This window comes from Prionailurus viverrinus, chromosome D2, assembly GCF_022837055.1.
Source record: "Prionailurus viverrinus isolate Anna chromosome D2, UM_Priviv_1.0, whole genome shotgun sequence".
In the NCBI taxonomy this organism is placed as follows: Eukaryota; Metazoa; Chordata; class Mammalia; order Carnivora; family Felidae; genus Prionailurus; species Prionailurus viverrinus.
In genome coordinates, this window is record NC_062571.1 from 80038242 (window position 1) to 80065546 (window position 27305).

General features: G+C 54.0%; 1 protein-coding gene across 1 annotated transcript; it reads left to right on the forward strand.

The window, feature by feature from the left end:
• Positions 1 to 1747: 1747 nt before the first annotated feature.
• On the forward strand, positions 1748 to 27256 carry GPR26 (G protein-coupled receptor 26). Its single transcript, XM_047826390.1, has 3 exons — positions 1748 to 2415; positions 12170 to 12283; positions 27025 to 27256. The coding sequence occupies exons 1-3, from the start codon at positions 1748 to 1750 to the stop codon at positions 27254 to 27256; spliced, it is 1014 nt and encodes a 337-aa protein (XP_047682346.1).
• Positions 27257 to 27305: the final 49 nt, after the last annotated feature.

Genomic DNA, 27305 nt, shown 5'->3' on the forward strand with positions numbered 1-27305 from the left:
GGGCACCTGTCTCACGCCACGGGCTATTTACGGGGACAGTCTTTGGGAGCAGGGGAGCTGCACAGGTGAACCCCTCACTCTGATGTCACACACCCAGTATGTAACGAACACACGTATCCAACTCTGGATTCGGTGGGCCACGCGAGGGGGCCAAGCGATGAGGGGGCTGCTGGCATTTGGTTCCGTTTCTCCCTCTGGAAGGCCGAGCTCTGCACACATTGTGCGTGGTTACTGCTCACCAGAGCTCTGAAAGGTAAAGAAGGAAACTGAGGCTCAGCCGGCTTCCGTGACTTGCCCAGTGTCCTAGGACGGCAGTGGTGTGTCGGTAAGTGTTCAAGCAGGCTCTCAGGGTGGGGGAAGGAAGCCCTGACCCCCACACCTTCCCCACAGGGTCTTGGTAAAAGGAGGCAAGGACTATCATCTCTGTGCACTTTCCTGAGGGTGGGCTTAGACCCCTGCGCACCCAGAGTCCCCCAGGCTGCCACCATACCACGCCACCCACCATCCTCCCCTTTCTCTGAAGAGCTCTGGCACGTTGTGCTGTCCAGGTCCTTCGCAAACTGGAACTTGCTGTCTCACCAGACCCAGGGCAGACGGTGTGTGGTTGACAGACGGCAGCAGCTGGAACTCGGGCAGGGAATGCTGAGCCACACCGTGGCTCTGCTGAGGCTGGCTGTGGACAGACAGGCCGGCCCAGTTGTGAGCGCTCAGGGTCAAATAAAGCGCTCATCCTGGCTGAGGGGACGCCCAGAGGATGTCACAGTGAGTCTCAGCCTCCCTGCAGCAGACTTGAGAAGCTCTGGCTGCAAGGTGATAGAAAGAGGCCCCGGCAAACCGAGAGCCCCCAGGAGTTTAGCAGCTGCCCTGGAGCTGGGCCCTTGGTCATGCAGGACGGAGGAACACGAGTTCCTTCCGCCCCCAGCAAAGGAGCCTACCCCTACCGAGTCCCCCCAGCACAGCCTGGAGAGGGAGGGCCTCAGCCCTGGGAAGCTCAGCCGGCGCAGGGAGGTGGGACCTCCACGTCAAGGTCTGGCTGGGCCGGTGCCCAGGCCGGGGCAGGTGGCACTGAGGCGTGAAGGTGCCCAGGCATCCGTCCCTTTTCTCAGACAGACTTCCTTGACTCAGCCTGTCTTCGAGACACACACACACACACACACACACACACACACACGCCGGAGGGCTGGAGGGGCGGGGGGGGGGGGGGGGGGGAGCCACGAGGAGGAGCCAATCACCCTGCACCGGAGCCTTCAGGGCCGGTTCCCTCGGCGGCGCGGCGTGTGAGAGAGTGTGTGCGCATCAGCGGGGATTTCTGTGATAGAGGCAGCCAGGTTCCAGAGAGGGAGAGCAGAGGAGGGGGAAGAACGAGAGGGGAGGAGAAAATTGGGGGTGGGAGAGACAGACGGAGAGAACAGCAGTGGGAGAGAGGGAAGAGAAGCGCCGCCAGGAGAGAGGGGGAGAGGGCGGGAGGGAGAGAGCCGGCGGAGGGGAGAGAAGAAAGGGAGAGCGAGCAGGGAGAGCGCAGGACGCGAGAGCCGCGGAGCCGGCGGGGCGCGCGCGGAGAGGGATGGGGTGAGGGCCGGGGGGCGCCTGCCGGCCAGCTCGGGGCGCGGGCGCTGGGGGGAGGGCATGGGGGCGGGGGCCGGGGGGGCGCGGGGCGGGGGCGGCGCCGCGGGGCCGAGCGGCGGCGGGGGCGCCATGGCGGCGCCGGGTTGCGGGCCCTGAGCGCCGCGGCGGCGGGGCGCGCACCATGAACTCGTGGGACGCGGGCCTGGCGGGGCTGCTGGTGGGCACGATGGGCGTCTCGCTGCTGGCCAACGCGCTGGTGCTGCTCTGCCTCCTGCACAGCGCCGACATCCGGCGCCAGGCGCCCGCGCTCTTCACCCTGAACCTCACGTGCGGCAACCTGCTGTGCACCGTGCTCAACATGCCGCTCACGCTGGCCGGCGTCGTGGCGCAGCGGCAGCCGGCCGGCGACCGCCTGTGCCGCCTGGCCGCCTTCCTCGACACCTTCCTGGCCACCAACTCCATGCTCAGCATGGCCGCGCTCAGCATCGACCGCTGGGTGGCCGTGGTCTTCCCCCTGAGCTACCGCGCCAAGATGCGCCTCCGCGACGCCGCGCTCATGGTGGCCTACACGTGGCTGCACGCGCTCGCCTTCCCCGCCGCCGCGCTCGCCCTGTCCTGGCTCGGCTTCCACCAGCTGTACGCGTCGTGCACGCTGTGCAGCCGGCGGCCGGACGAGCGCCTGCGCTTCGCCGTCTTCACGGGCGCCTTCCACGCGCTCAGCTTCCTGCTGTCCTTCGTCGTGCTCTGCTGCACGTACCTCAAGGTGCTCAAGGTGGCTCGCTTCCACTGCAAGCGCATCGACGTGATCACCATGCAGACGCTCGTGCTGCTCGTGGACATCCACCCCAGGTGAGGGGGGGGGGCGGGGAGGGCCCTGGGGAGGGCCGTGGGGAACTCGGTTCCGGGAGGGCTCGTGGCAGAAGGAAAGGGGGTCCCTGTGTTCCCCCCCCCCCCCCCCCGCCATGCCCCAGCGTGCGACCTCGCGCAGGCCCCCTTGCCACGGTGCCTCCCTTCTTTCTTGGAAAAACTGAGGTGGGGGGAGGGCCCAATGCTGCCAGTCTTGAGACAGGTGCCTAGAACGTCCACCAAGCAGGGCCACCAAAAGCAGGGGTGACACAGTGTGTGCAGTTTTTGAAGCATCGGGGTAGAAAGCACAGAGTCAGCACTTCGGCGGGCTTCGGAGAGCCCTGCGTGTGTTTGTCGTTTTCACTTTAGAAAGCCTGCGGAGAGGGCAGTGATCTCTATTCACTGCTTGAATAGGTTCTAATCAGGCCCCGAGAGTGTGGCCTAGTCGCTTGAGGAGCCCCTCTAGAGCTCTTCCAGCAAGGAAGTGCTGCTCTTCTGGGTCTTTCTTCTCCCTGGGGTGGGGGGCGGCCGCTGTCTCCAGATCCCCTGTTGTGTGAGTCCTCGGGCTGCACCTTCCTCTGTGGGACCTTAAAGGAGCATCTGAAGGGCTCTAAGGGGACTGGAGGGGGGATCTTGCTCTTCCCGGACAGCACTGTCCCGTGTCTCCCAGACTTGGAGCCCGGAGGTCCCTGCAGAGGGAGAGCGTCACCCACGAGGCTCCTGAGACAAAACCTGTCCACACCGCCTCCACCGTCACCTGCCGCTGTCTCAGAAAGGCAGATCAGGGTGGGTGGCTCAGGTGCGGCTACGCCCTGGGAGCTCCTGCCATCCTTGGGAGCATCTCAGGGAGGGAAGGAGGAGACTCTCAGCTGAGGTGTCCTGAGCTCACCTTGGTTTTTATTATGAGAGTAGGAAACCAAGGAAGGAAACGGCTGGTGGTGTCTCTGATTTCTCTGCTGTTTTAGATCCCATCGTCCCAGGGAAGGGCGGGCGCCCCCTCTGTCGCCCGGGTCCTAAGTAAGGGGGCTGTGGCTTCCAGATGGTGCAGAAAGTGAGGTAGACAGAGAGCTCCTAAGGGGGAGGGTTGCTGGGGGCAGTGAGGGAGCTCCGTCCTCAGGGTGTGAATGCCCCTCCCCATCCAAGGGGAAGCAGGCTCGTGACTGAGAGGGGCCAGACTGGAAGTGTCAGTCTAAGCGAGGGTTCCTTCAGTGTGAGTTGTTTCTGCCCGTTGAGCCATAGAAAGAAAAGTCCTTAAACTTCACTGTGTCCGCACATACACAGGCATGCGTGTATGTATCCATTGCTCCCCCCCCCCCCCACCCCCCAGAATGGCCCTTCCGCATTACACGCTGGGCCAAAGCTTCTAGCCACAGAATCTTCCTTATGGAATCATTCACAGTATGTACATGTGAATGACCAATAGCACAGACACCAGGGCATATGAACCCATGTGTGCAAATGTGTGAGCTTCACTTACCCAATCGCATGTGGTCATGTGTAAACCGCGTGTCGAGCAGACAGGTCACCACATGTGCACATGTCCCAGGGGACATACGTGCACACTGACCTGGGCTGACTCACTGCCTGTGTCTATTCATGGTTCAGTGTCGCTTAAGGAAATATTCTGCAGCCATAATTGCAGAGCTGTTCCCGTTCTGACCTCCTGGGGTGTGAGGACCTTGCTGTGGAAGGTGCATCTCTAGGGGACGCCTGGGTGACTCAGTCGGTGAAGCATCTGACTCTTGATTTGGGCTCAGGTCATGATCTCAGGGTCTGTGGGATTGAGCCCTGTGTCGGGCTCTGCATGGAGCCTGCTTGGGATTCTCTCTCCCTCTCTCTCTGCCCTTCCCCATGTCTCTAAATAAATAAAGAAATAAATAAATCTTAATAAATAAAACTTCATTAAAAAAAAAAACAGGTGCATCCTTAGGACTTGACCAGGGCTGTTTTAGATTCTGTAGGCAATGTTGTTGAACAATATAGATTCCCATAGCAGGGTCCCTAACCATGAGTCTAAGTAGAGGAGGGTTTGAGCCAGGAGAGGAATCTGTCCTTATTCAGACCAGTACAAATCCCATCCCTCCTGTCCCTCCATGTTCCAGAACAGGAGGGGCTGTGGCTCCTTTTTAGCCCTTGTAGGATATAGGGCCATCTCCACTCTCGCAAACATTGCAAATCTGTCACTGACTCCAGGCTGCTGCTCTGCTCGCCTCCGGTCCCCTATGCTCTCTCTGATCACCTCAAGGAGAACCTTGAACTCTTCTAAGCTCCAGGATGCTTTCAGAAGCTCCTACTTCTGATGCCATGGGGCCTGCAGGGCCAACATTAATCCGCACTGGGGAAAGGAAGGGCTTCTGGGACAGGAATTGCCTTTGGCCAGTTCAGACAGGCCCCACTGGCTGAGGGCTGGCAAGAGGTTATGGCAGAGTGGGCAGATATGATGGCACTGTCCCTTCAATGAACCCAGTCTGCCTTCTGTCCCCAGGTCCCCAGAGCAAGAGGGTAGGCAATGGGCCACAGAGGAGGGCAACAGCTTCCTGACAGCTTATCCACGGCCTTCTTTCTTGGCATCTCCAAACTCTTCCTCGCCACAAATGAGAAACTGTGCAGCTAGTGTGGTCTGATGGAGAAGGCTGCATCTAGAACCTCCAGGTCCTAGGCGCAGAGCCTCCAGAAATATCAGCCAAGCCTCCTGGGCTGGTTTAGTGCTGACAGCCAGGACACCTGGGGATCAGCAGAACCCGGGTTTCCTTATCTGGACGGCCAGGGCGGCAGGTGGAGGCTCCGCTCGCTGGAGGTTTTACTTAACAGCCACCACACTAATGGCCTCCTGGGACTTAATTAGAAGGGACCCATTTTCAATTCCCTGAGGCCCGGGTGACGTTTGTCAGGAAGCTCCCCAGTGGTGCCTGTTCTTCCCACAGAGTGTTTAACGTAGCAGCAAGTGGCAGTCCGGACTCCTTTGTTTCGATACCGTCAAAAGATCGGGGACCCTCTGTCTTAAATTAAATCTGTCCCAAGAGACATTTCCCACTCCTGTCTTTCTACCGTGGTGTCTCAAGTTGTGACATTCATAAAGCAATTAGGAATTCCTAATATTTATTACCTACCTGGTCCCCTGATTGCTCAGTCTGTGTGGTTCTGTTCTCCCAGACCATAGCTCTGGACTAGTTGTAGCCGGTCCTGTCCCCCCGTGCTGCCAGAGCCTTGGGCTGTCCTCTGACGTGGGACATAGGTGGGGGCTGGGGCACCGAGGCTGGATCCCTGCATCTCCCCGTGCAGCTGAGGGCTGCCACTCGGTTGGCACAGGTCAGTGATTTCACAGAGCAGAATGTTGGTGAAGCATACTTATCCTCGTGGTCAGGGTGGGCCAATGGTCGGCTAAGTGCCAACCCTGGAGGGCGTCGGAGCTGGGGCATAAGACTGGCAAGGGCCTGCAGAGATAACCCCCACTGTGCCCTTGATTTTATAGGTGAGGAAATTGGGAGACCCAGGGAAGGAAGGTAGGGCACTTCCTAATCGAACAGATCTAGAACGTGGCTCAAGTCCAAACTTGTGCCCAGTTCTGCCCCTGAGATTTATGGGTGGGACAAAGGTGCCCACAGAGGCTCACAAACCATCTATATAAATATTTAGAGGTTCTAAATTAAGCTTACAAACTGTTAAATGAAATATGTTCTATCCTCCTACCTTGACAAGTGTACATTTATAACACTTTGCAAGCCTGGGTTCAAATTTAGAATTCTCGAGCTCCTTGGAGTTCAGCCTCGTACATGGCGGGGAGAGCTGGGCGGGCTCCGAGCACACAGCCCCTGCCTCTCTTCCCCACCCCTAGCCAGTACCGCAGGAAGCCTCCACTCCTCAGGCCCCGAGCCGGGCACGCATCTGGCATCGTCCACCGTCCACGCATGAATGGGCCTGGGGAGGAATGCTGGCACACATTCTGGACGCAGGATCAGGGCATCTGGGCAGGGAGTTCTGTGTTCCAGGTACGTGGGGTCCAGGTTCCAGGTACTTGGTCTAGAATGGATGCTGTGGGCTCTGGGTGGGCACATGAAGTCTTCATTTCATGAGAGGGGCGTCGTCCCTTCAATGTCCAGGACCCAGGAGAGCCCCTTCGTGTGAGGTCTGAGGACACGACTTTTCACACTAGTGTGCTGACCCCAGCCTCAAGGTCTGCTCCACCGTGGCTCAGCCTGTCCCCTTGCCTATTTTTTATTCTAAAAGCCCAGAAAACAAATCTGGATCACCCCGGGAGTACTCGGAGCGTGTGCTCAGGACCGACTCCAGTCATCTGGGGACCACCGAAGGCCCAGACCATTGTGCTGGGCATGGAGGTGTCTGGGACTGGAAGATTTTGGCAGTGACTTCCTCATTTACTCACTTTTCAGACATTACCTGGCTTCTCCATTCCCTTTGCCGTTTATTGAAGCCTCCTGGGAAGCAGCTCCCCGGCTCCACATGTCACAATGCTGGAGAGCCCATCTCTCTGTCACAAGGAAGCCCTGTGTCCTGTCGCAGCCCTCAGGAACCCCCACACTGATGTACATGCTCGGACTCTGGGTGAATGCTCCTGGCCAGGGGAATCTGGGGCCCCTCAGAATCTGGAGATTCTGCCCACGAGTCTGAGGACTCCAGCCACTACCCCCGTGCCCAGGAATATCCGGAGAAGGCGTTAGTGTGGCGAGACACAGCTTGCTTCTTGCTCTGTGATCCGGTGGGGGTGCAGTGGGATCTGGGGGAGACACCCCAGGTCCTGGAGTCAGGAGGGCTGGAATGAGTCCCCATTATTTCTGTCCCAAACTCGCTGTGGGATCCTGGGCAGGGCATAAACCCTTCTGGCCCTCCGTGTCCTCATCTGCAAATAAATAAAACAATAGCTCACAGGGCTATGAGATTTCAGGGCACCCAGTTTTGCAAAGCTATGGTGGGGAAAAAAATGAGAGGGAGAGAAGAATGATCTTATTATGTTGTTCTGGGTGGGCTGCTCTCCTACTGTGCTTAACAGTAATGATAAGCAAGAGGGTTGCCCTGCTGTCCTGCTGCCCTGCCCTCCTTCTCCTGCGATCCCCCGTCCTTCCCCAGAAATCGGGGAGCTCCGAGCAGGGAGGATGGGTCTGTCCCCTTGCAGGGGCTCAGGGAAGCAGCCGTGTGGTTCCTGGCCAGGAGCGCCAGACTGGGCGTCAGCAGCCAGGTTCTAGTTCTGTCTGCCCCTCACTCTCTCATCAGGGTCAAGTCCCTGTCTTCTCTGAGCCTCACTTTCCCCATCCGTGAGCTGGGTTGTGTGGATGAGGGGATTTTCCGTACCGCACGTGACTGTGTGACCGTGGAGTCTAGCCAGTCTGTCTCAGAGCAGAGACATGACCCGGCCCGCGTGGATGCTAACCGGAAGCCAACATCCACCACAGACACCTACAGCCCGCCAGGTGCTAATGGCCAGGTGCCGTTAGGACAGCAGCCACTGGGATCCTGGAGGCCACAGAGGGTCACCGAGCCAGCATAAGAGTCAGGATCAGCTCACAGCCCCTCTGGCAAGCTTCTGGGCGCACCTGTTTCTGTCTGTCTCTCCCTCAAACAGGGCAGAAAGAAAACTTTTGCAGTGGGAGGGAGCCTTGTGATTTTGGAGTCCAAGGTAGTGCCAGAACATGGTAATTGTTCAGTAAACGTGTTGAATACATACTCTTCATGGTTAGCCCTTACTGAGTGCTTACTCTGAGTCAGGCACCGCCCTGGGTACTTTGTGGGTGTTCACCTCGAGAGGAGCCTGTGAGATGGGTACTGTTATAACCAGCATTTTAGAGATGAGGCAGCTGATGAACAGAGAGGCTGTGTGACTTGCCTACAGCCACACAGCAATGGAAGGGTGAAGCCTGGATCTGAACCCAGAAGTCTGGCCCGGGTGCCACATGCTTAGTACTTCACTATTAGTGATGGCCTTAACATCCATCGATGAGCCGTGCTTTATCCTTTAATAGGCTCAAGACTTTTAAGGATCCCTTAAAAGAATCTGTTTTAGAGACAGGTTTCTAGCATCTCTTTTGAGGAAGTCACTTAAAAAAATAATGGAGACTCACTTTTCCTAAGATGTATGAGGAAATGTACACGTGTACGTACCTAACATATACTCACTGGGTGCTTTCTGGGTGTTAGATGTCAAGCTTTGAACTGGGGTCACCCACGGAAGTAACATGTCTGCAGAGTGCTTGCTGTTTAATTCTCCCTGCTGCCAAAGCTTTGCAGGAACAGATAAAAATTTTCCCCGTAGATTTTTACAGTGAACGGGAGTGACATTGATCATTCTAGCCTGTACAGTGTCCATTTTATTCCTCTGGGTCACTGCGATGCGTCCGTTTGTCCTTCTGAAGGCCTCCAAAGCTTTGCCAACATCTGCTTTGAAGTGTTCCTCATGGGGTTAAGGCAGGATTATCTGGTGCCGCAGGGAGAGGGGAGACCGTCGTCGGGGTCCTCAGCCCTGCAGCAGCGACCTCGTTTCCTCCGGGGGAGTACTGGAGGAAGCGCCTCACTCCTCCAGGGCTTGGTAGCTGGTGAGTCATTTCCGTCCCTGATCAATGGTGGCTCTGCTTACAGCTATTATGAGATTCCCCTTGGATAAATGAGGAACCAGGTTCAGAGAGATTGAGTGACTTTCGCAAGGCCACACAGCAGTGAGGGCGGAGCTGGGACTAGGACATCCAACCCACAGCTCTTTCGTTCACTGGGGTTATTCCAAAGCATCTGCGAAATGGACAGCATCGTCAGGGCCACAGATGGGCGGAGGGCCCAGCCGCAGTGCCACCCTCATTTATATGAACTTGGCGCTCTTTTTTTAGGGGATGCCCAGAATGCTCTGCTTCTCTCGTGGGGCGATTATACCATGATGGCTCAGGACATCCGGCTCAGGTCTCAAATCTCCAACGGTTCTCGAGTCAATTACGTGAACGTCTGGAGGGCAATACCTTAATATTGAAACAAACAGGCCTGTGTTATGGAGACTGGGCCAAGCACATTGTTCCCTAGGGCCACCCTTGTCCCGGTTTGCCGAGTACTGACCGGGCTCTCCTAGGATGCAGGGCTTTGGGTGTTAGAATCAGGACATCCCAGACAGACCAAGATGAGTCGGTTACCTCACTGCACCCAGGTCTCCTGGGTAGGGACCTACGCTTTCTCTCCACACCCACCCGTGTCACGCACGTGTCACAGGAGCCAGAGGACATTGGTAGGGGAATCTGCAGAGACCCACGTATAAATGGAAAGCGAGGTGATTAAGACTGACTGTTGCTCCGTGGCCTCAGGCAAAGTCCCCCCAGTCTTCCTGCCCCATGAGCTGTATTCTTCAGATTTTTCTGGATGAGATGATGCCCTGGGGCCTCCCTAGGGGTATGTGATGACCCTAACTACTTGGGAGGTGACACTCAAGGCTCCAGAGTCAGATGGCCTGAGCTCAGATCCTGCCATCCCCTAGGACGACCGACTGTCCTGGTTTGTCCTAGATGGTGTTGCGGGGGGGGGGGGGGGGGGATGGTTCCTCAGACATGGTACTTTCCGTCTTAAAACTGGGACAGTCCAGGGGCACCCGGGTGGCTCAGTCAGTTGAGCATCTGACTCCGGATTTCGGCTCAGGTCATAATCCTGGGGTCGTGGGATCGAGCCCTGTGTCGGGCTCTGTGCTGAGTGTGGAGCCTGCTTGGGATTCTCTCTCCCTCTGCCCCTCCCCCACACTCATGCCCATGATTGCGCTCTCTCTCTCTCTCTCTCTCTCTCTCTCTCCAATTTAATCAATCAATCAATTTAAAAAACTGGGACAGTCCCGATTACCCAGGACAAGCTGGTCACCCTACCACCACTACTCACCAGCTGTATGATGTTGAGCAAGTTACTTATCTTCTCTGTGCCTCATTTCCTTATCCGAAAAGAAGGCTACCATTGTACTAGTCCTCCATTTCTAGAGACATCGTGAACATCAAACACACTCAAGCACCTGAGCCTCCCTCACAGTGTCTGCAAAGGGCACAAATTAAAGACGCAAGGAACGTGGGTTGTTACTAACGTTGGTTGTTAGAAATGAGTAACGTGACTTAACAGTAATCATTTTTCAGCCAGTGTGAAACCTGTACGTACCGAGCCAAACTCCAGTTCCCAGCTCCACATTCTGAGCCGAGGGGAAACAATCCTGCAAGAATTTCAAGGGCCTTCAATCCAGTCTAATGTGGAATTGCCCACCTGTGATCAGAAACAGGGCGAACAAGGGTTTTGATTCCGTGTTAAAATGATAGTCCTGGGGGGGGGGTGCAGGGGAGGGTGCCCCGGCGTTAATGCTGCTGGGAACCTGGCTCGTGCACCTTCTCTCCGCACCTTGCTTTCCTTGAACACACTTGGCCTCGTTGTGGAGCCAGGTCACTGCAGCACGGGCCTGGATTTGCCAGGTTATCTCCACTTCCTGGGCAACTCTGTCCACGGTCTTCCTCCTTGCTCATTTTTGGAGTGATGTGATTTATTTCAAAAAGAAACGGTAGGAACACATGCCCACGTGGAGTGCCAGGGGATGGGGCGTGGGAAACCCTGTGGCTGGCCTTGCCTTTCTGGCTCTCTGACGGCGGTAATGGACAGCTCGCTGTTGCTCATGAATTACCCCGTGGCTGCAGGAAAGGGGATACGCAAACCACTTCTCTCAGCTGGTGTGAGATGTCAGTTCTGGAAAGGTCCTAGCGCAAGTGGAGTCAGGACCAGGGTGTGGTTGGAAGCATAGACAGCAGGCTCCTGATTCCATCCTCAACGCCGTGTCCCTTGCAGGGACAGTCTCTTGGCTTCACTGAAGGAATCAAGTGACTTCTCCTTCAGTGACCCCAGAACGTAGTGTCTGTGGCTCCAGGCAAGGCTGAGGCTCTTGATGGAAGACGCAGGGCTGAAGACATGGCGGAAAGGAAGCCCCATGCCACACTGCATGCCCAGAGTCCAGGCCACCCCGGGTCGAAAGGACCAGCTTTGAGAAACATGGACGAGGGTTCAAGTCACGTCTCCACTTACCAGCTGAGCAAATCGTTGGGCTTCTCTGCTCTTCCTTGTAAAACAGGGCAGGTAAAACACATCTGGAAGGATCTATGTTGGTAAAGACAAGAGTTAGAGATATTAATGGGGCGCCTGGGAGGCTCGGTCAGTTAAGCATCTGACTTCGGCTCAGGTCACGATCTCTCGGCTTGTGGGTTGGGGCCCCGCATCGGGCTCTGTGCTGACAGCTCGGAGCCTGGAGCCTGCTTCGGGTTCTGTGTCTCCCTCTCTCTTTGCCCCTCCCCCAGTTGCTCTCCCTCTCTCTCTCTCTCTCTCTCTCTCTCTCAAAAATAAATAAACATTAAAAAATTTTTAAAAAAGAATTAAGGATATAACTTAGAGAATACGGACTCTGGTGCTGGCATATTGCAGGTGATCGGTGAAATTTCATGAGGAATAAGGATGAGTTTATTTGCACGTGGGCACTGTGCTAATTGCTTTCTGTGCTTTCTGCGTTGAACGCCTTCATGCATCTGTGTGCTTTTTTGCATTCAAGTCTCAAAAGAGCCCTTGGTGGCATTCTATTATATTACTATGCACATTTTACAGACGATGACCCTGAAGGCTTGGCAAGGTCACGCCTGTGTCCAAGGTCACGCGCCTAGGGCCAGGACTTGACCTCGGGTCTGTCTGGCTCCTGTCTGAGTCCCTGCACGCAGCTCCCGGCCTGTGTTCGCTAACGGCAGGTCCTCTCGTCCCCTCTCGCGTGCAGTGTGCGGGAACGCTGTCTGGAGGAGCAGAAGAGGCGACGGCAGCGCGCCACCAAGAAGATCAGCACCTTCATAGGGACCTTCCTCGTGTGCTTTGCGCCCTACGTGATTACCAGGTGAGCCTGACCTGCGGGCCTCTCGCTTTGGAGGGCAAAGCAGCATCCGCGCGACCTGGAGCAGGCACCCGCCTCTCTCGGACTCGCGTTTCCAGAGAGTGTGTTGGGGGCGACACACGGGACGGGTTTGGTGAAAAGGAGGGCACGCGCTTTGCCTCTTCAGCCTCCAGTTGGGGACGGTGACTCAGAACCAAAGGGGATGGTGAAAGAGTCTCCCCCTGATTCCCAGCTCACATCATCTAACCCTTTGGCCTCGGCTCCGGCCCCAAGAGGCAGGAAAGGAAAGGAGAGGAGAGGACAGGGGAGGGGAGGGGAGGGGAGGGGAGGGGAGGGGAGGGGAGAATGGAAGGAGGAAAACGCCCTGCCCGGGTTGGGTTCCCGCTGCCCACTGAGCACAGTGCGGCCCAGCCCCCAGGCATCCTCAGCCAGGACACCCTGGTCAACAGCAGGGGCCACATGCCGTCTGCTCTGCCACACCGGGGGTGTCCTGCTTCTGGTACGGGTGTTGTGAGCTGGTGACCTTCTCTTCCATTCACCGACCCCCCCAACTGCTGCCGGGGCACAACACGCTGGCCTCAGGGCTGTGCGTACCTAAAGCCAGCCTGCTCTAGCTGCAGAATTTCCTTCGGGTGGTCTGGCCAGGGGGAGGAAAAAAAAAAAAAGTATCATCCAATCAATTTTGCACACTGGAGGGGGGAAAAAAAGCCCCAGGACTCTGTATCCAAAATGTCTTAACTATTTGAGAAGTTGACAATAAAAAAAGGGATTTTGATGTTTGAGTAGGAAGTGGATGTTGAGCCTGGGAAGTAGGATCTGTGCAGGTGTGTATGTGGGTGTGTGTGTGTGTGTGCGCGAGAGAGATTGGAAGAGAACACGGGCTAGCATCCCGGCATCCCCAGCTGGCAGGGACCTGAAAGGGACTCCCAGCCTCGCTGGCCCCCAGAGTGGGCTTGCCCACAATAGCCAGGTCTCCCCATTTCTCCCGTCCATACTTATACTGAGCTGATATCTGGTTCCCTGTGGTGCTGTCCGCTTTCTTTGGCCCAGGGGAGCATCTGTCCCCTCCTCTTAGGGGTCTTGCCGCCCCCCCCTCCCGACCACGGCAGCCCCCACCCTGTCTTCTCTTGGAGCGTCTTTCAATGCTTCCTCTGGGCGAAATCTCACTTTGAACGAAGGACCTAGGACCGTCTGCAGGTCTCTGGATAGGTCTGATCTAGGCAGAGCAGAGCCATCAATTCTTCCTTCTAGAACCGTCCACTAGACCGCAAGACTACTGACATCTTGTGTGGAGCTCCCTTTGTGGGGGGGCCGCTCTGTGCATCGTAGGGTGTTAAGGGCACCATGTCCCCTACTCACCCACTACTTCCCTCCTGCTCCCCAGTTTTAACAACTAGAAATGTCTTCAGACACGGCCCCGGGGATCAGCCTCCACCCTGGTGGAGAACCCTTGGTCTAGACACTCCACATCCAGCCAGGACGCCAGAGCTTGCGTAGATCAGGTTTTCCAGGGGACACGAAGCCCAGGCTGTAACAGAGCTGAGAAGGTTTCTGTTGCTGTCCAAGGGCGGGGCCACAGCACGGTTCCCAGCATGGGCTCTGGAACGTGCCCACTGGGTTCAAACCATAGCTCCACTCTTTCCTGCTGTGTGACCTTGGGCCAGTGATATCGCCTCTCTTTGCCTCCAGTCCCATCCAAGTGAGCAGTGCCTGCCTCTTAGGGTTGTTTTGAGGACTGATGGGATTTGAGCGTGGGCAGCACAGACCTGGCACGGTTGGTTGGCGCTCCCTCCCTCGTCCTTGGAGCCCCCCGCCCAACCCCCGGGCCGACCTGGGACTGGCTGGTGCGTGCAGTGAGGGCATCAAATCCACTGTGGAGAGAGGCACCGGGAGGGGAGGGCAGGCAGGCGCCCCTCCTCTTAGATCCCACAGGAAAGGGGACCTGTGGGCTAATGACGGGAACTTGAACCCTCAGAGGAGAATAGGTAATGCGGCTCCAACTTTAAACTATTGGATTTTTCTCTGGCTTAATCTCATTTCCCAACAAAATTTTCCTTTTTTCTGATTATAGCTCGGTTGCTCTAATGGTGCCCAGAAAATAACGTTTCAGTAAAGTTAATGGTAGGTTCGCAATGCAATATGCTCCCTCCAAATGGATTTGATGCATTTGGGATTTTTAAAAATACTCACAGAACCGTTCATCCTTGATGGGGATGAATGGCAACGTACGAAGGAGAAAAAGCTATGCCAAGAAAACCTCACAGATACAAAATAGGGCTCTGGTGAAACTACCCTCGGCCCCACTACCACCATCTCCCCAGCTGTTGCCTTTCTTTCTTTTTGGGGGAGGTGGCCAATTTTGAATTTTATTTGTTTGTTGAGTTATAAGTAACATACCGTGCTGTGTTAGTTTCACGTGTATAATGATTCAACAATTGCGTACGTTACTCAGTACTCATCACGACAAGTGAACTCTTTTTTTTTTTAATTTTTTTAATGTTTTTATTTATTTTTGAGACAGAGACAGACAGAACGTGAGCGGGGGAGGGGCAGAGAGAGAGGGAGACACAGCATCCGAAGCAGGCTCCAGGCTCCGAGCGGTCGGCACAGAGCCCGACGCGGGGCTCAAACCCACAGACTGTGAGATCATGACCTGAGCGGAAGTCGGACGCTTCACCGACTGAGCCACCCAGGCGCCCCACGACAAATGAACTCTTGATCCCCTTTATCTGTTTCATCCGTCCCCCCACCTGCCTTCCCTCTGGCCACCACCACTTTGTTCTCTGTACCTACGAGTCTGGTTTTTTTTGGTCTGTCTCTTTTTCCCTTGGTTTCTCCTTTTGTTTTGTTTCTTAAATTCCACACATCAGTGAAATCGTGTAGTACTTTTCTCTCACTGACTTATTTCACCTAGCACAGTGCCCTCTAGATCCATCCACGTTGTTGCTAATGGCAAGATTTCATTCTGTTTTATGCTTCAGTGATATTCCATTGTGCATATATATCGCCTCTTTCTCCATTCGTCGATCGATGGACACTTGGGCTGCTTCCTTATCTTGACTGTGGAACCTATAACGCTGCTATGAACAGGTATTCATATACCTTTTCCAATTAGTGTTCTCATTTTCTTTGGGTAAATACCCAGTGGTGAGATAACTTGATCAAATGGTACTTCTCTTTTCATATTTTGAGGAACCTCCACGGTGGCTGCACCAGTTCAGTGCACGAGGGTTCCTTTTTCTCCACATCCTCGCCAACACTTGTTGTTTCTGGTCACTTTGAGTTTAGCCATTCCGACAGGTGTGGGGTGATTCCTCATTGTGGGTTTGATTTGCATTTCCCTGATGATGGGTGATGTTGCGCATTTTCTCACGTGTCTATTGGCCATCCGTGTATCTTCTTTGAAAAAAAAAAATGTCAAGTCAGGTCCTCCGCTCGTCTTTTTATTAGGTTAATTGTTCTTTGTGTGTTGAGCTATAGAAGTTCTTTATATACTTTGAATGTTACCCCTTTTCAGATATGCCATTTCCAGACATCTTCTCCCGTTCCCTAGTTGCCTTGTCATTTTGTTGATGGTTTCCTTTGCCGTGCAGAAGCTTTTTATTTTGGTGTGGCTCCAAGAGCTTAATTTTCCTTTGGTTTCCCTTGCCAGAGGAGACAGATGTAGGAAAGTGTTTCCGTGGCTGATGTCAGAGACATTACTGCCCGTGTTTTCTTTTAGAAGTTTTATGGTTTGAGGTCTGACATTTAGGTCTTTAATCCATTTTGAGTTTATTTTGGGGTATGGTGTAAGGAAGTGGTCCGGGTTCATTCTTTTGCACGTGGCTGCCCAACTTTCCCAGGACTGTTCGTTGCAGGCACTATCTTTCCCCCGCTGTCACCACCCTATCCGGCTCCTGTCTTGGCTTTCTTATAGGCACAAAGGAGCCATCCTAAGCAAACCTCATCCAATATGCAAACATACCCTCATTTCATTTTGACACACATTTTTTCCGGCACCTTCTCTGTGCGCAGCGTATAAAAGGCCCTGCAGAGGAGGCGTGGGTTGGTGCGGTCCTGCAAGAGATGCCCTCTGAGGGGACATTGACCCTGTAGACATGGCCCTCATACCCAAACAGAACACCGTGTCGTGTCATCTGATAGGGACAGGGTCCAGTGGCTCTCCTGGAGGGAGCTTCCTGGACCAGGCTTGTGAAGTGGGCTCGGCTATGCAGGAGGGACAATCCAAGCAGAAGGGACAGCATGAGGCAGTTAGAGCCCTGTGTAGGGTCCACCGGTCACAGGTCCTTTTAGAGCACTTGAACGTGGCCTGTCTGAATTGAGATGTACCGTAGGTGTAAATGCATATTGAGTTTCGTGGCTTGGCATGAGCATACATGTGCTTTTTTGTACTGATTCCATACAAATATCTGGGATAAAATATACAGTTATACAGTTAAAATTATACAGTTATACAGTTAAAATTAATTTTACCTGCGTCTTTTCCCACCTGTGGCTTGCCTTCTCTTCCTATTGAACAGCACTGGTCTGTATTCAGGGAGGTCTGGGGTATGAGGTGTGTCGATGACCTTCCTCCCAGCACCCTCTTTCCCTTGACCTCTGGCTGCTCTTATCATTCATCCTTCACTGACCAGGAACCCCCTGGGATCTCCATTCCTGATGCCCTGCAAGAGTGCTCAGAACTCCCTGCCTCCCTTCCCTCCACGGTCAATGTCCTTCTCAGTATCAGAGTTTATCTAGGAGCATATACAGAGTGGCCACATCACTGTGACCCTCCACCAGGACAGGTGCACTGAGGCAGGGGCTCTTGGAGGGCCTGAATGAGGGGACATATATGACCCCAACCAGGGGTGTCAGGGGAGTTTGTGGCTGGCAGATCCTCATGGTTAGTCCCCCTGAAGTTACACCCCTCTTGGAACCACCTACCCCCTCCTCACCCCTCCCCTACATCCCTTCTGTGACTGAGGGGAGAAGAGATTCTGGTGAGATGCATTGTGTTGATGGTCACTGGAGGTCCCAGGCACACCCCAGGGGGATGGACATATGCCAATGTGCTCATCACACGTAGGGAGCTCTCTGGGCTCTAGGCATGTGCCGGGCATGGCCAGGGTCCCATCAGAACTACATTTCCACTGTCAGATGTCCACACGACCACACGGGGTGCGGTGGGGTCGGAGTGGGGCAGGATTCACTCTCATGCTCACTCCCAGAGAACCTGCCCCAAAGTGTCCCATGTTACTGAGGGTCTGGGCTGAGAACCACACGTGGATTGCCTGCAGAACTCAATCGCTGGTAGGGAATACGTCAGATAACCCATGCAGGGAACGCAGCGCAGTCTATCCCCACCAACACTGGCATGGAGATTGCTAGCACTTCTGGGGGCGATTGATTCTTCTGTTCTTCACAAGCTGGTTTCCAAGTGTAGACTCGAGCCCCTGTCTCAGAAGAAGCTGAAGATGGGCCCTGCTCTGGAAATGTAGTTGAGAATTTAACTTCTCGCAGGAAATGATTCCTTACGGAGAACCTAGAGCCGTGGGTACTGGAAGTGGAAGGTCCCTTCGTGGGCGTCTCATCCAGGGAGCGTAAGCCGGTGGCACCTTGCAGGCCAGCTGGGACCAAGCGTCGGTGGCCAGCCTGAGCATGTGTTGAGAGGCACCGTGAAGCCGGGCTGGGAGTGGCGGGGGCGCGCAGTGAAGGAAGGTCTCCCCTGCCTGAGGAGGTGAGACACGGGCTGTGCCGTCTTCAGTTCCTAATCTGGCACGGTGGTTTGCCAACTTGGAGATTAGAATCGCCAGGTGTGGCTCCTGGCATTGGTGGTTTCAAAATCTCCTAGAAGATTCCAGTCATGAGTGGTATTGAGAACCACAGCTCCAGTTCTCTCTCTCTCTCTCTCTCTCATTCACACACACACACACACACACACACATTTCACCCAGGAGGAAACCGAGGACAGGTTTGCAGGGGGGCAGTTGCATTGCCTAGAGTCTCACACTGAGTCAGTGGTGGGGCCGGGCTTCCAACCTCAGTGGGCTGTCTACCAGCTCTTCAAGCTCTCAGAAAGGTCCTCCCCTGCTTCTCACTCACGTCTGTGGCTGTGGCAGAGAAGTGCCTGGCACGCAGACATGGCTCCGTGAGCCCCTGCCCCAGAACCCTCTTACCCACCAGGGGTAGATTACCAAGGCTTGTCAATGACTGTGTTGTATAAGGACCCTCCAGACAAACAGACAAGTAGAATAGATGATAGATAGGTAGATAGATAGATAGATAATAGATAATAGCTAAATAATAGATAGATAGATAGATAGATAGATAATGATAGATAGATAATAGATAAATAATACATGTATATAGATAGATAATAGATAATAGGTAGATAGATAATAGATGATAGATAGATAGATAGATAGATAGATAATAGATAGATAAGAGAGAGAGAGAGAGAGAGGGAGAGAGACAGAGACAGAGAAAGAGTCTGAGAAGTCCCACAATCTGCCCTCTGTAAGCCGGAAACTCAGGAAAGCTGGTGTGTGTAGCTCAGCTTGAATCTGAAGGCCCAGCCAACTGGGAAAGCTGGTGGTATAAGTCCTGGTCCAAGGGCTGGACCAGGTCCAAGGGCTGGAGAAGCTGAGCTAAGACATCTCAAGTCAACCAGTGGGGCAGGGGGAAACAAGGGGCGAATTCCTCTTCCCTCTGATGCTGGCTCTATTCAAGTCGTCAACGGAATGGCTGACGACCACCCAGTTGGGGAGGGCAATCTGCTTAGATGTCTCCTGGATTATGCTCTGCGTCCCTCCTGTGCATGGAAATAACAGTCAAAACCACTGAGGCAGTAACTGGCTGACCGTGTGGAATCCAGAGGAAAAGAACCAGCCCCGTGTCTCTGAGAATAATCCCGTTAAGTCCCTGCTCTGTGCCTGGGGCTGTGCCATCCTTCGTGCCTCGATAACCTCCTCATTTCAAGATGAGGCTACTGAGGCTCAGACGGGAACTAGCCTTGCCTGGCAATGGACCCGGCCAGGGTTCCAGCTCGGGTCTGCCTGAAACCAAAGCCTGTGCAAAGCCTCACGCCGCACTGATCTGCTTCTCTTCTGGGAACATGGTGGTTCCCACTCTGCTCCCATAAGGCTGTAGGAAGGCACTCTGTGCCTTGACCCACTCAGAACCATAATGGTGCAGTTTTGGAGATGACTGGGAGCAAGCTGTTCGAGTGTCACTTAAACCCGACGTTGAGCTGCTAGCTGAGACACTAATATTTCCCACCACTGCAGTGACTGTCCCGGTGGCCTGTCTTGCTACTTTCACCCATTCCAGCCTTACAAGTGAGGACACGGGCAAGAGTTCAGGTCAACATCAGGACCCCTGTGGTGAACCCCGGAAGCTGGCAGAATTGGAACACTGGAGAAGAGAGGGGACTTCTGCTGTGACCTCTGCCACCTTTTTGAGTTGATCAAGATCTGGTGGGCTGGGAGGGGGTCCTTCTCTTTGTCCCCAGTTAGTCACACCCGCCTGATAACTTTCTCAGGTAAGAAAGCGTCAGTCTCGAGTCAAGAACCATTCGGGTCTTCAAATAGGTTCTCAGGCTTCCCTTCTTGGAGAACACAAAGTCTTTATAACTGCACCTGTCACCTGTCATTGGACACCTGTAATGCACCTAGGAGGTACCAATGCCTACCTGGTTGCACCTAGTACAGCTCTCCTGCAAGGTAAGCACTAGAATCCTTACCTTGCAGAGGTTCAGAGAGGTGAGATGAGTTATCTATGGTCACAAGAGTAGCCACTGGCAGAATCAAGGGTTAAAGGTCAGTGTCGAGCCTATTGGCCTAATTTAGCCTCTCAGCCATGCTACATGTCCAGAGCCTGGGGACCAGGCAACTGGAAATACAGAGATGCCCATTTGCAGGGTGGGTACCCATCTAACTTCCTGTGCCCAAGCACTTCAGTGTGAACCTGGCGTAGCACCTACAGCACCCATAGGTGAAGACAGGTAGGCACGTGAGGCCTTTCACTAGAAGAAGTGATGGGTTTGCATGGAGTCACCTCTGACCTCCCACACGGCTGACGGCAGCTTGGGTAGACCTAGACTAGGACCCAGAGGCCATCAGCTCTGGCAGCTGGAGCCATCAGTAGACTTGGTTGGCACAGTGCCGGCTGTGCAGCAAATACCTTTCAGAAAGACAGGTCCCTGAACTGTACCAACCGAAGAGCCACTTGCACCTGTACCTTGGGGCATGTCGGATGACCGTGGAAAACACTTGGAAATCTCCACCTTCACTCTAAATAAGAGTCACTACCTTCTTTTTTCTTTTTAATTTTTTTTAACGTTTATTTATTTTTGAGACAGAGAGAGACAGAGCATGAATGGGTGATGGTATGGTTCGAGAGAGAGGGAGACACAGAATCTGAAACAGGCTGTCAGCACAGAGCCCGACGCGGGGCTTGAACCCACAAACCGCGAGATCATGACCTGAGCCGAAGTCGGACGCCCAACCGACTGAGCCACCCAAGTGGCCCCACTACCTTCTATTACAGACACTGGCTCTTGTGTCCCTCGAAGCCCTGCTAGGTCACATTTGACTTTTTCCAAGTGTTTGAGCAGAGTCTGAAGATCTGCAATAGATTCTCATCCAAAAGCTCTAATTAAATTTTTCTGAATTAAAATTCACATGTCTAGAAGCATTTGTAAGGCTATTATCTTTGCGGCAACATGTGCTTAGAAACAATTACGGTTGTCCCAAATCACCAGAGTGGGGCTTTGAAGCATTAGTGGATCTGACAGCACCATTGTTGTGGCTTTTCAAAGTCATGGAATTATGTAGATGGCAGAGGGGTTTAATATGCAGTTGGTTGTCCAGTGTTAATACTCTTTTAATAAAATGCCTTCCGTTCTCATGTCTCACGAAAATGTAAAGTGTCAGCTTATTACTTACAGGTCTTCAAATACACAAACCAAGTTCTCCAGACCTGAGGCTGGCTTCCCAAAGAATGTTCTGAGGCCCGTGTTGCTTTTGGTGCCCAGTGTGCCTGTGTGTGTATACACGTGTGCGTGTGCACACAGCAGTGGGGGCAGGAGAGAGAGGGTGCCAATTTACCACTTCTTTCATTTTTTATGTCCAATGATATTTTATTTCTGTTTTTGTTTTTTAATTTTATTTAAATCCAAGTTAGTTAGCGTATAGCAGAATAATGGTTTCAGGAATAGAATTTAGTGATCCATCACTTACATACAACACTCAGTGCTCGTCCCAACCAGTGCCCTCCTTAATGCCCATCACCCATTTAGCCCATCCCCTCAACCACCTCCCCTCGGGAACCCCCAGCTAGTTCTCTGTATTTAAGAAACTGGTAGAACTGATACGTGAATTCAACAAAGTCTCAGGATATAAAATCAACATACAGAAATCAGTTGCATTTCTACACACCAACAACGAAGCAGCAGAAAAAGAAATCAAAGAATGGGTCCCATGTACAATTGCACCCAAACCCATAAAATACCTAAGAATAAACTTAACCAAAGAGGTGAAAGATCTATATGCTTAAAACTGTAGAAAGCTTATGAGAGAAATTGAAGAAGCCACAAAGAAATGGAAAAACATTCCATGCTTATGGATTGGAAGAGAAAATGTCTGTACTACCCAAAGCAATCTAGCAACACCAGCATTCTTCACAGAGCTATAACAAACAATTCTAAAATTTGTATGGAACAGAAAAGACCCCTAATGGCCAAAGCCAAGTTGAAAAAGAAAACCAGCCCCAGAGGCGTCACCATTCCGGACTTCAAGCTGCATGGCAAAGCTGTCATCATCAAGACAGTGTGGTACTGGCACAAAAACAGACACTTAGATCAGTGGGACAGAATAGAGAACCCAGAAATGGACCCCCAAATGTATGGTCAGCCAATCTCTGACAAAGCAGGAAAGAATATTCAGTGGAATAAAGACGGTCTCTTCAGCAAGTGGTGCTGGGAAAACTGGACAGCGACAGGCAGAGGAATGAACCTGGACCACTTTCTTACACCCTACACAAAATAAGCTCAAAATGGACGAAAGAGCCAATTTACCACGTGAAGCGTGAGAGTTGAAGGTAAAGGTCTTTGACGGTACCCTGGAACGGGGTCCAGGGGGTGGGAGGGGCAGCCTGGCACCAGGCAGGCACCTGGTCCCTGCCGCCCACAGCCCCGGCTTCAAATCCTGGTGTTTCCACGTCCAGGCCATGCGGACTGGCGCATCACTTTGCCGTGGCTCCTCCTCTGTACCGTAGGGGGAGCACTCTCAAGGGCTTGAGGCAGTGTTTGTGAAGTGGCTATCGAAGCACTGAGCCCCGGGGGACCCAGAAGTGTTGCCGGGCCTACAGCTGCCCGTATTACTACTGTTCCTATCCTCACCCCAGAACTTGGTTTCTTTGGGGACTCTCACTGTCGAGCAGAATTGAGACATTGGTCTCTCTGGGCGTCCGGAGAATGGAGTTCTGGCAAATGTACCCCCCTCCTCCTTCCAGAGGCGGGGACTGGCCCCGACGCTGGGTGGGGGTGGGGCCTGCAGGGGAGGGATGAGAGGGGAGGGCTTCCAGCCCTCGGCTGCGACAGCCAGGACGGAGACCTGCCTGTGACCCAGATCAGAGGGTTTGTTGCCAAGAGAGAAGAGCGTGGCTCCCAGGAAGAATCCCTCACCCCCTGCAACAAATGCAGAACAAAGGGCTGTAGTAGGGGGGCCGGGCACATTGGACCGGTGGAGGGGGGGGATCTGCGGGGATCTGCTCTGCAGCGCCCTGAGTCAGAAAAATACACATCTCTGTGCTGTGCTTCCGCGTTGTGAACGGCCCACACCCTGTAGCATTTCACACCTCCCACCATCCTGGCAGTGCTGGGACGCCCCCAGGGGCTCACAGAGCAACTCTGACCCGACCTGCCTCAGAGTCGCCTGGAACCCTTGGAAAAGCAGATTCCTGGCCCCCTTCCCCTCTCCTCCCCCCGCCCTGCTGATGAGAGTGTGGGCTCTCACCCCAGGGGACATGCACAAGGAACTGGGGGGGGGGGGCGGGGGGCTCTGGGAGCAGGCCTGGGTGCATTTGGAGCAGAGAAGCGTAAATGTCTCCCCCTGCACAGGGCCTGCTGGCAGAGGTCTTTCTGGTTCACATCCCAGACAGTAAGTACGTGGAGAGTCACTTCGGTGCTTAACGGAAGGTCAGGGGCTGGGGGCAGGAGGCTCAGAGAAGAGGCAGTGCCCTCACGGTTCTGTAACCCCGGCGTCCACCTTGCTGCACACGGCGCTCTAGGACCGGGGTGGGGGCTCGGTGCCACGTTGTGCTGTTAAAGGCAACAACAACCGGTCCTGCCTAACAGCCTCCTACATACCCATGGGCTTCCTCAGGCTACCATTAACCGAGTGGCTTAAACGATAGAAATGCATCGTGTCAGCTCCAGAGGTTAGAAGTTCAAGATCAAGGTGATGGCAAGGTTGGCGCCTTCTGAGGCCAGGGATGAGGGGGAGTTTGTTCCAGGGCTCTCCCCTGGCTTCTGGGGGTCTGCTGTCAGTCTCTGGCGTTCCTTGGCCTGGAGAAGCATCACACAATCTCTGCCATCGTCCTCACATGGCCTTCTCGCCGTGTGCATCTGTGTCCAAATTTCCCCCTTTTATAGGGACACCAGGCGCACTGGGTTAGGGGCCTACCTGACTCCAGTCTGACCGCATCTCAACTGATTACATCTGCAACAACCCCATTTCCAAATAAGGTCACATTCTGAGGTATTGGGGGTTAGGACTTCAACATATGAATTTGGGGGAGATAATTCAACCCAGGAGGTGATATAACAAAGGAAAACAAAGGACTGCTTTGCCCCTAAGCCCAATAACCCCTAAACTCAGGGCTCGTGGGTCAGAGCTGTCGGTAGGGGCAGGAGAGGGAGTTCAGTAATCCACCACGTGGATTTTTCTTTCACTAAAGAGAGAAGAGGCAGAGCATGGCAGGAACCTTCTAGCACGCAGTGACCTTGCCCCCGAGGAGAATATGACTGATCAGAACTGGCAATCTCCCTCTCCTGGAGGGGAGGGCGCTCGGAGGGGGTGAGCGGAGCTAGACTTGGTGTAAGATGGGCTGGAGGATTCCCTCTGTAAAAGGTCAGCTGGAGGGAACCACGTGCTATCCCTGCCCAGATCTAGAATTAGAAAGAAGCAGTTGTGGCAATGTGGAAATCCTTGCCCCTTCTCGGTCCCCTCAAACAAACGGAGACTTGGAACTGTCAGAGCTAGGTCCGAGCAAAGCTAGCCACAGCAGGTGCGCAGCGTGGGGCGGGGGGGTCCCATGTGCATAGGAAAGGCAGGAAGTGGGTCAGCCAGCCACGCCCGAACACGGAAGGGGTATCCCCACTTCAGACTGGCCCAGCAGCCACACCAGTGTCCAGGCCTGTGCTGATCCAAGGCATCTCTTTGCCCGGAGGCCCTGACAAGGGCCACACACTGGCTTTTCGGAACGGGAGTCATTGTGTGTACTGTGGACGGGGGCAAGTGACAAGGTTCTGGGGAGCGCGTAACCGTGGAGAAGCGGTCCCGGGGCTGGGAGAGATGCAGAGCTCATCGGGTCCAGTCTGCGGGGCTGGATCTGAATCCCAGCGTGGCCTTTAGTCAGGACTTGGGCAGCCGTAGAGTGGAACCGGGTTTCGCTGGCTCTCTGAGCCTTGATTTCCTTGTCTGTAAAATGGGAATAATGATAACCTCCCACAGGACACAGGATACAGGATAATTGTAAGAGGAGAGATTGTGCACATCAGTTGTTTTGCTCAAAGTAGACCCTCAGCTGGCAACGATTATTACTGAACCAGGCAGAGGGTTCAGACTTCACATAAAGTCTCCGAGAAGCGATTGAAGTAGATTTTATCTCTTAATTATCCAGTGGTGAAATCTTACATCGCCCTGAATGGTTTTAGCCTGTGAAATCTACAAAGCCTGCAAATAATAATGTTGCCGATCTTGCCGGATGGCTTAATGATACTTGGCTCTTTCAAGAATCCTCTTGGGAGGGCCAGGGATGCAAAGAACTGAATTCAGCGACACAGAGAAGAGCAGACATTTTGGAAAGGCCATTTGGCATTGTGTAGCGACAATGTGTTGGCATTCAGCTATTCCATTGTCATTATTAGGTGTGAATTCTAAATTCAGGGTTTTTGTCCCCTTCAAGTCCTCACTTCCCAAAATAGGTTTCTTAAAGTACAGCTTTCCCAAATGCTAACAGCTCCATTTCCCCATTCGGGCTAACAAGGACATGAGCAGAAACGAGGCCACGTCCCCCCACGAGGTCAGAGGGCAAGGGTAGCCAATGGCGCCGGAAACAGGAGGCCAAATGGGGGGCTTCAGACGGGCTCGTTAAGGGGCTGTTCAAAAAAGGCGCATTGCGCAGGAGGCTCAAATCCCGCCGGCTTTCTCCTCCTTCCCTTCGTGAGCTTGTCCCCACAGCCTCGGCCCGAAGCCAGGAAAAGCACGCAGGTTGGCCGCACAGAGTGACAGCCCAAGCTCAGTCCTCTCTGAAGCCGGGGCCTCACCTGGGCGGCCCGCCACACTGAGAACCGCTGCTGCCCGTCATCCTGCACACACCCCCTCCCCCCCGGAGAATACAGGTGCCAGATCCCAGGGCACAGACGCTGGACCTTCCTCTCTCACAATCTGCTGTGTGACGCTGGGCAGCCCCGTCTCCTCTCTGGGCCTCAATTTCCTCATTTGACAGCGGACAGAGGGTAACTTATGATCTTCAGTCTGTGGCCTTTTCTACCTTGTGCCAATGATGCATAATGTCCAAATATGGCCAACGGTGCTGGACACAGTGGAGAAAGGAGAGTAAGGGACTTGACTGGGGGGGGAGGGGGAGGTTCCATTACACAGAGGAAGGCCTTTATTTCCCACAGTCTCGCATTAGTACCATTAAATGGAGTTGTTCAATGGGCACTGGGCGACCTACAGAAAAATACCCCTTTGAGACATGGGCTGTGTCTCCCCTGGTCCCCTCCCAAAGAATGAGGGCCACTTTAGGGTACCTGACTGCTGCTGTTGCCAAGGGCCCCCCCCGAATCCCAGCCCTAGGAAGAGGCCTTCCTCATCTGTAGATTCTTCCTGATGCAAGATGTACTGGGAACTGGCAGAATGGTTGCAAAATTATTCGCAGACCTCCCTCCCAGGCCACCTTCTCAGGAGGGCAGAGCTGGACTCGAAGCAGAGAATCGGCCTCTTACAGTTCCAATGATTCTAGAGATGGTCTTAATTAACTGCCTCGGTTTTCATCTAAAACCTCCGGGCCCAAGGAAGGGAAGCGACTCGCCCAGGGTCACACAGCAGGACAGCAGGAGAGTGGGAGCCTGCGGCCAGGACACTATTAGCCACTAGCCTATTTCTCAGGTAAGCTTATGCTCCAGAGTCAGACAGACCTGGGTTCAAATCCTGCCTTTATAATTTGCTGGCCGTGAGACCTTAGGCAAATCACTTAACCTCCTTGGACATCTGTTTCCTCACTTGTAAAACAGAGATCGTCACATCTCTGGCCAGGGGTGGTAGGGGGGGGCGGGTGTCCAAGAAGTCACGTGTGTAAAGTATACAGTGAGTCCGGTAGCCGGAACAAACTAAGTGCCTGGCGAATGTCCACCGTCCGTTACTGTTACTGTTGTAAATCACAGTTGCCATCGTTGTTGTTGAGGACGCAGTCCCGGGAAGCTGAGGCTCGCCAGGAGGCTGTGCTCTCAGTAACGCCTCCCCGTGTCTCCGCAGGCTGGTGGAGCTGTCCTCCTCGGTGCCCATCGGCTCCCACTGGGGGGTGCTGTCCAAGTGCTTGGCCTACAGCAAGGCCGCGTCTGACCCCTTTGTGTACTCCCTGCTGCGACACCAGTACCGCAAAAGCTGCAAAGACATCCTGAACCGGATCCTCCACCGTCGCTCCCTCCACTCCTCGGGCCTCACCGGCGACTCCCACAGCCAGAACATTCTGCCGGTCTCTGAGTGAAGGCCGCCGCTCCTGCTGGAGAGTGAGGAAGGAGACAGCTGGTGAGAAG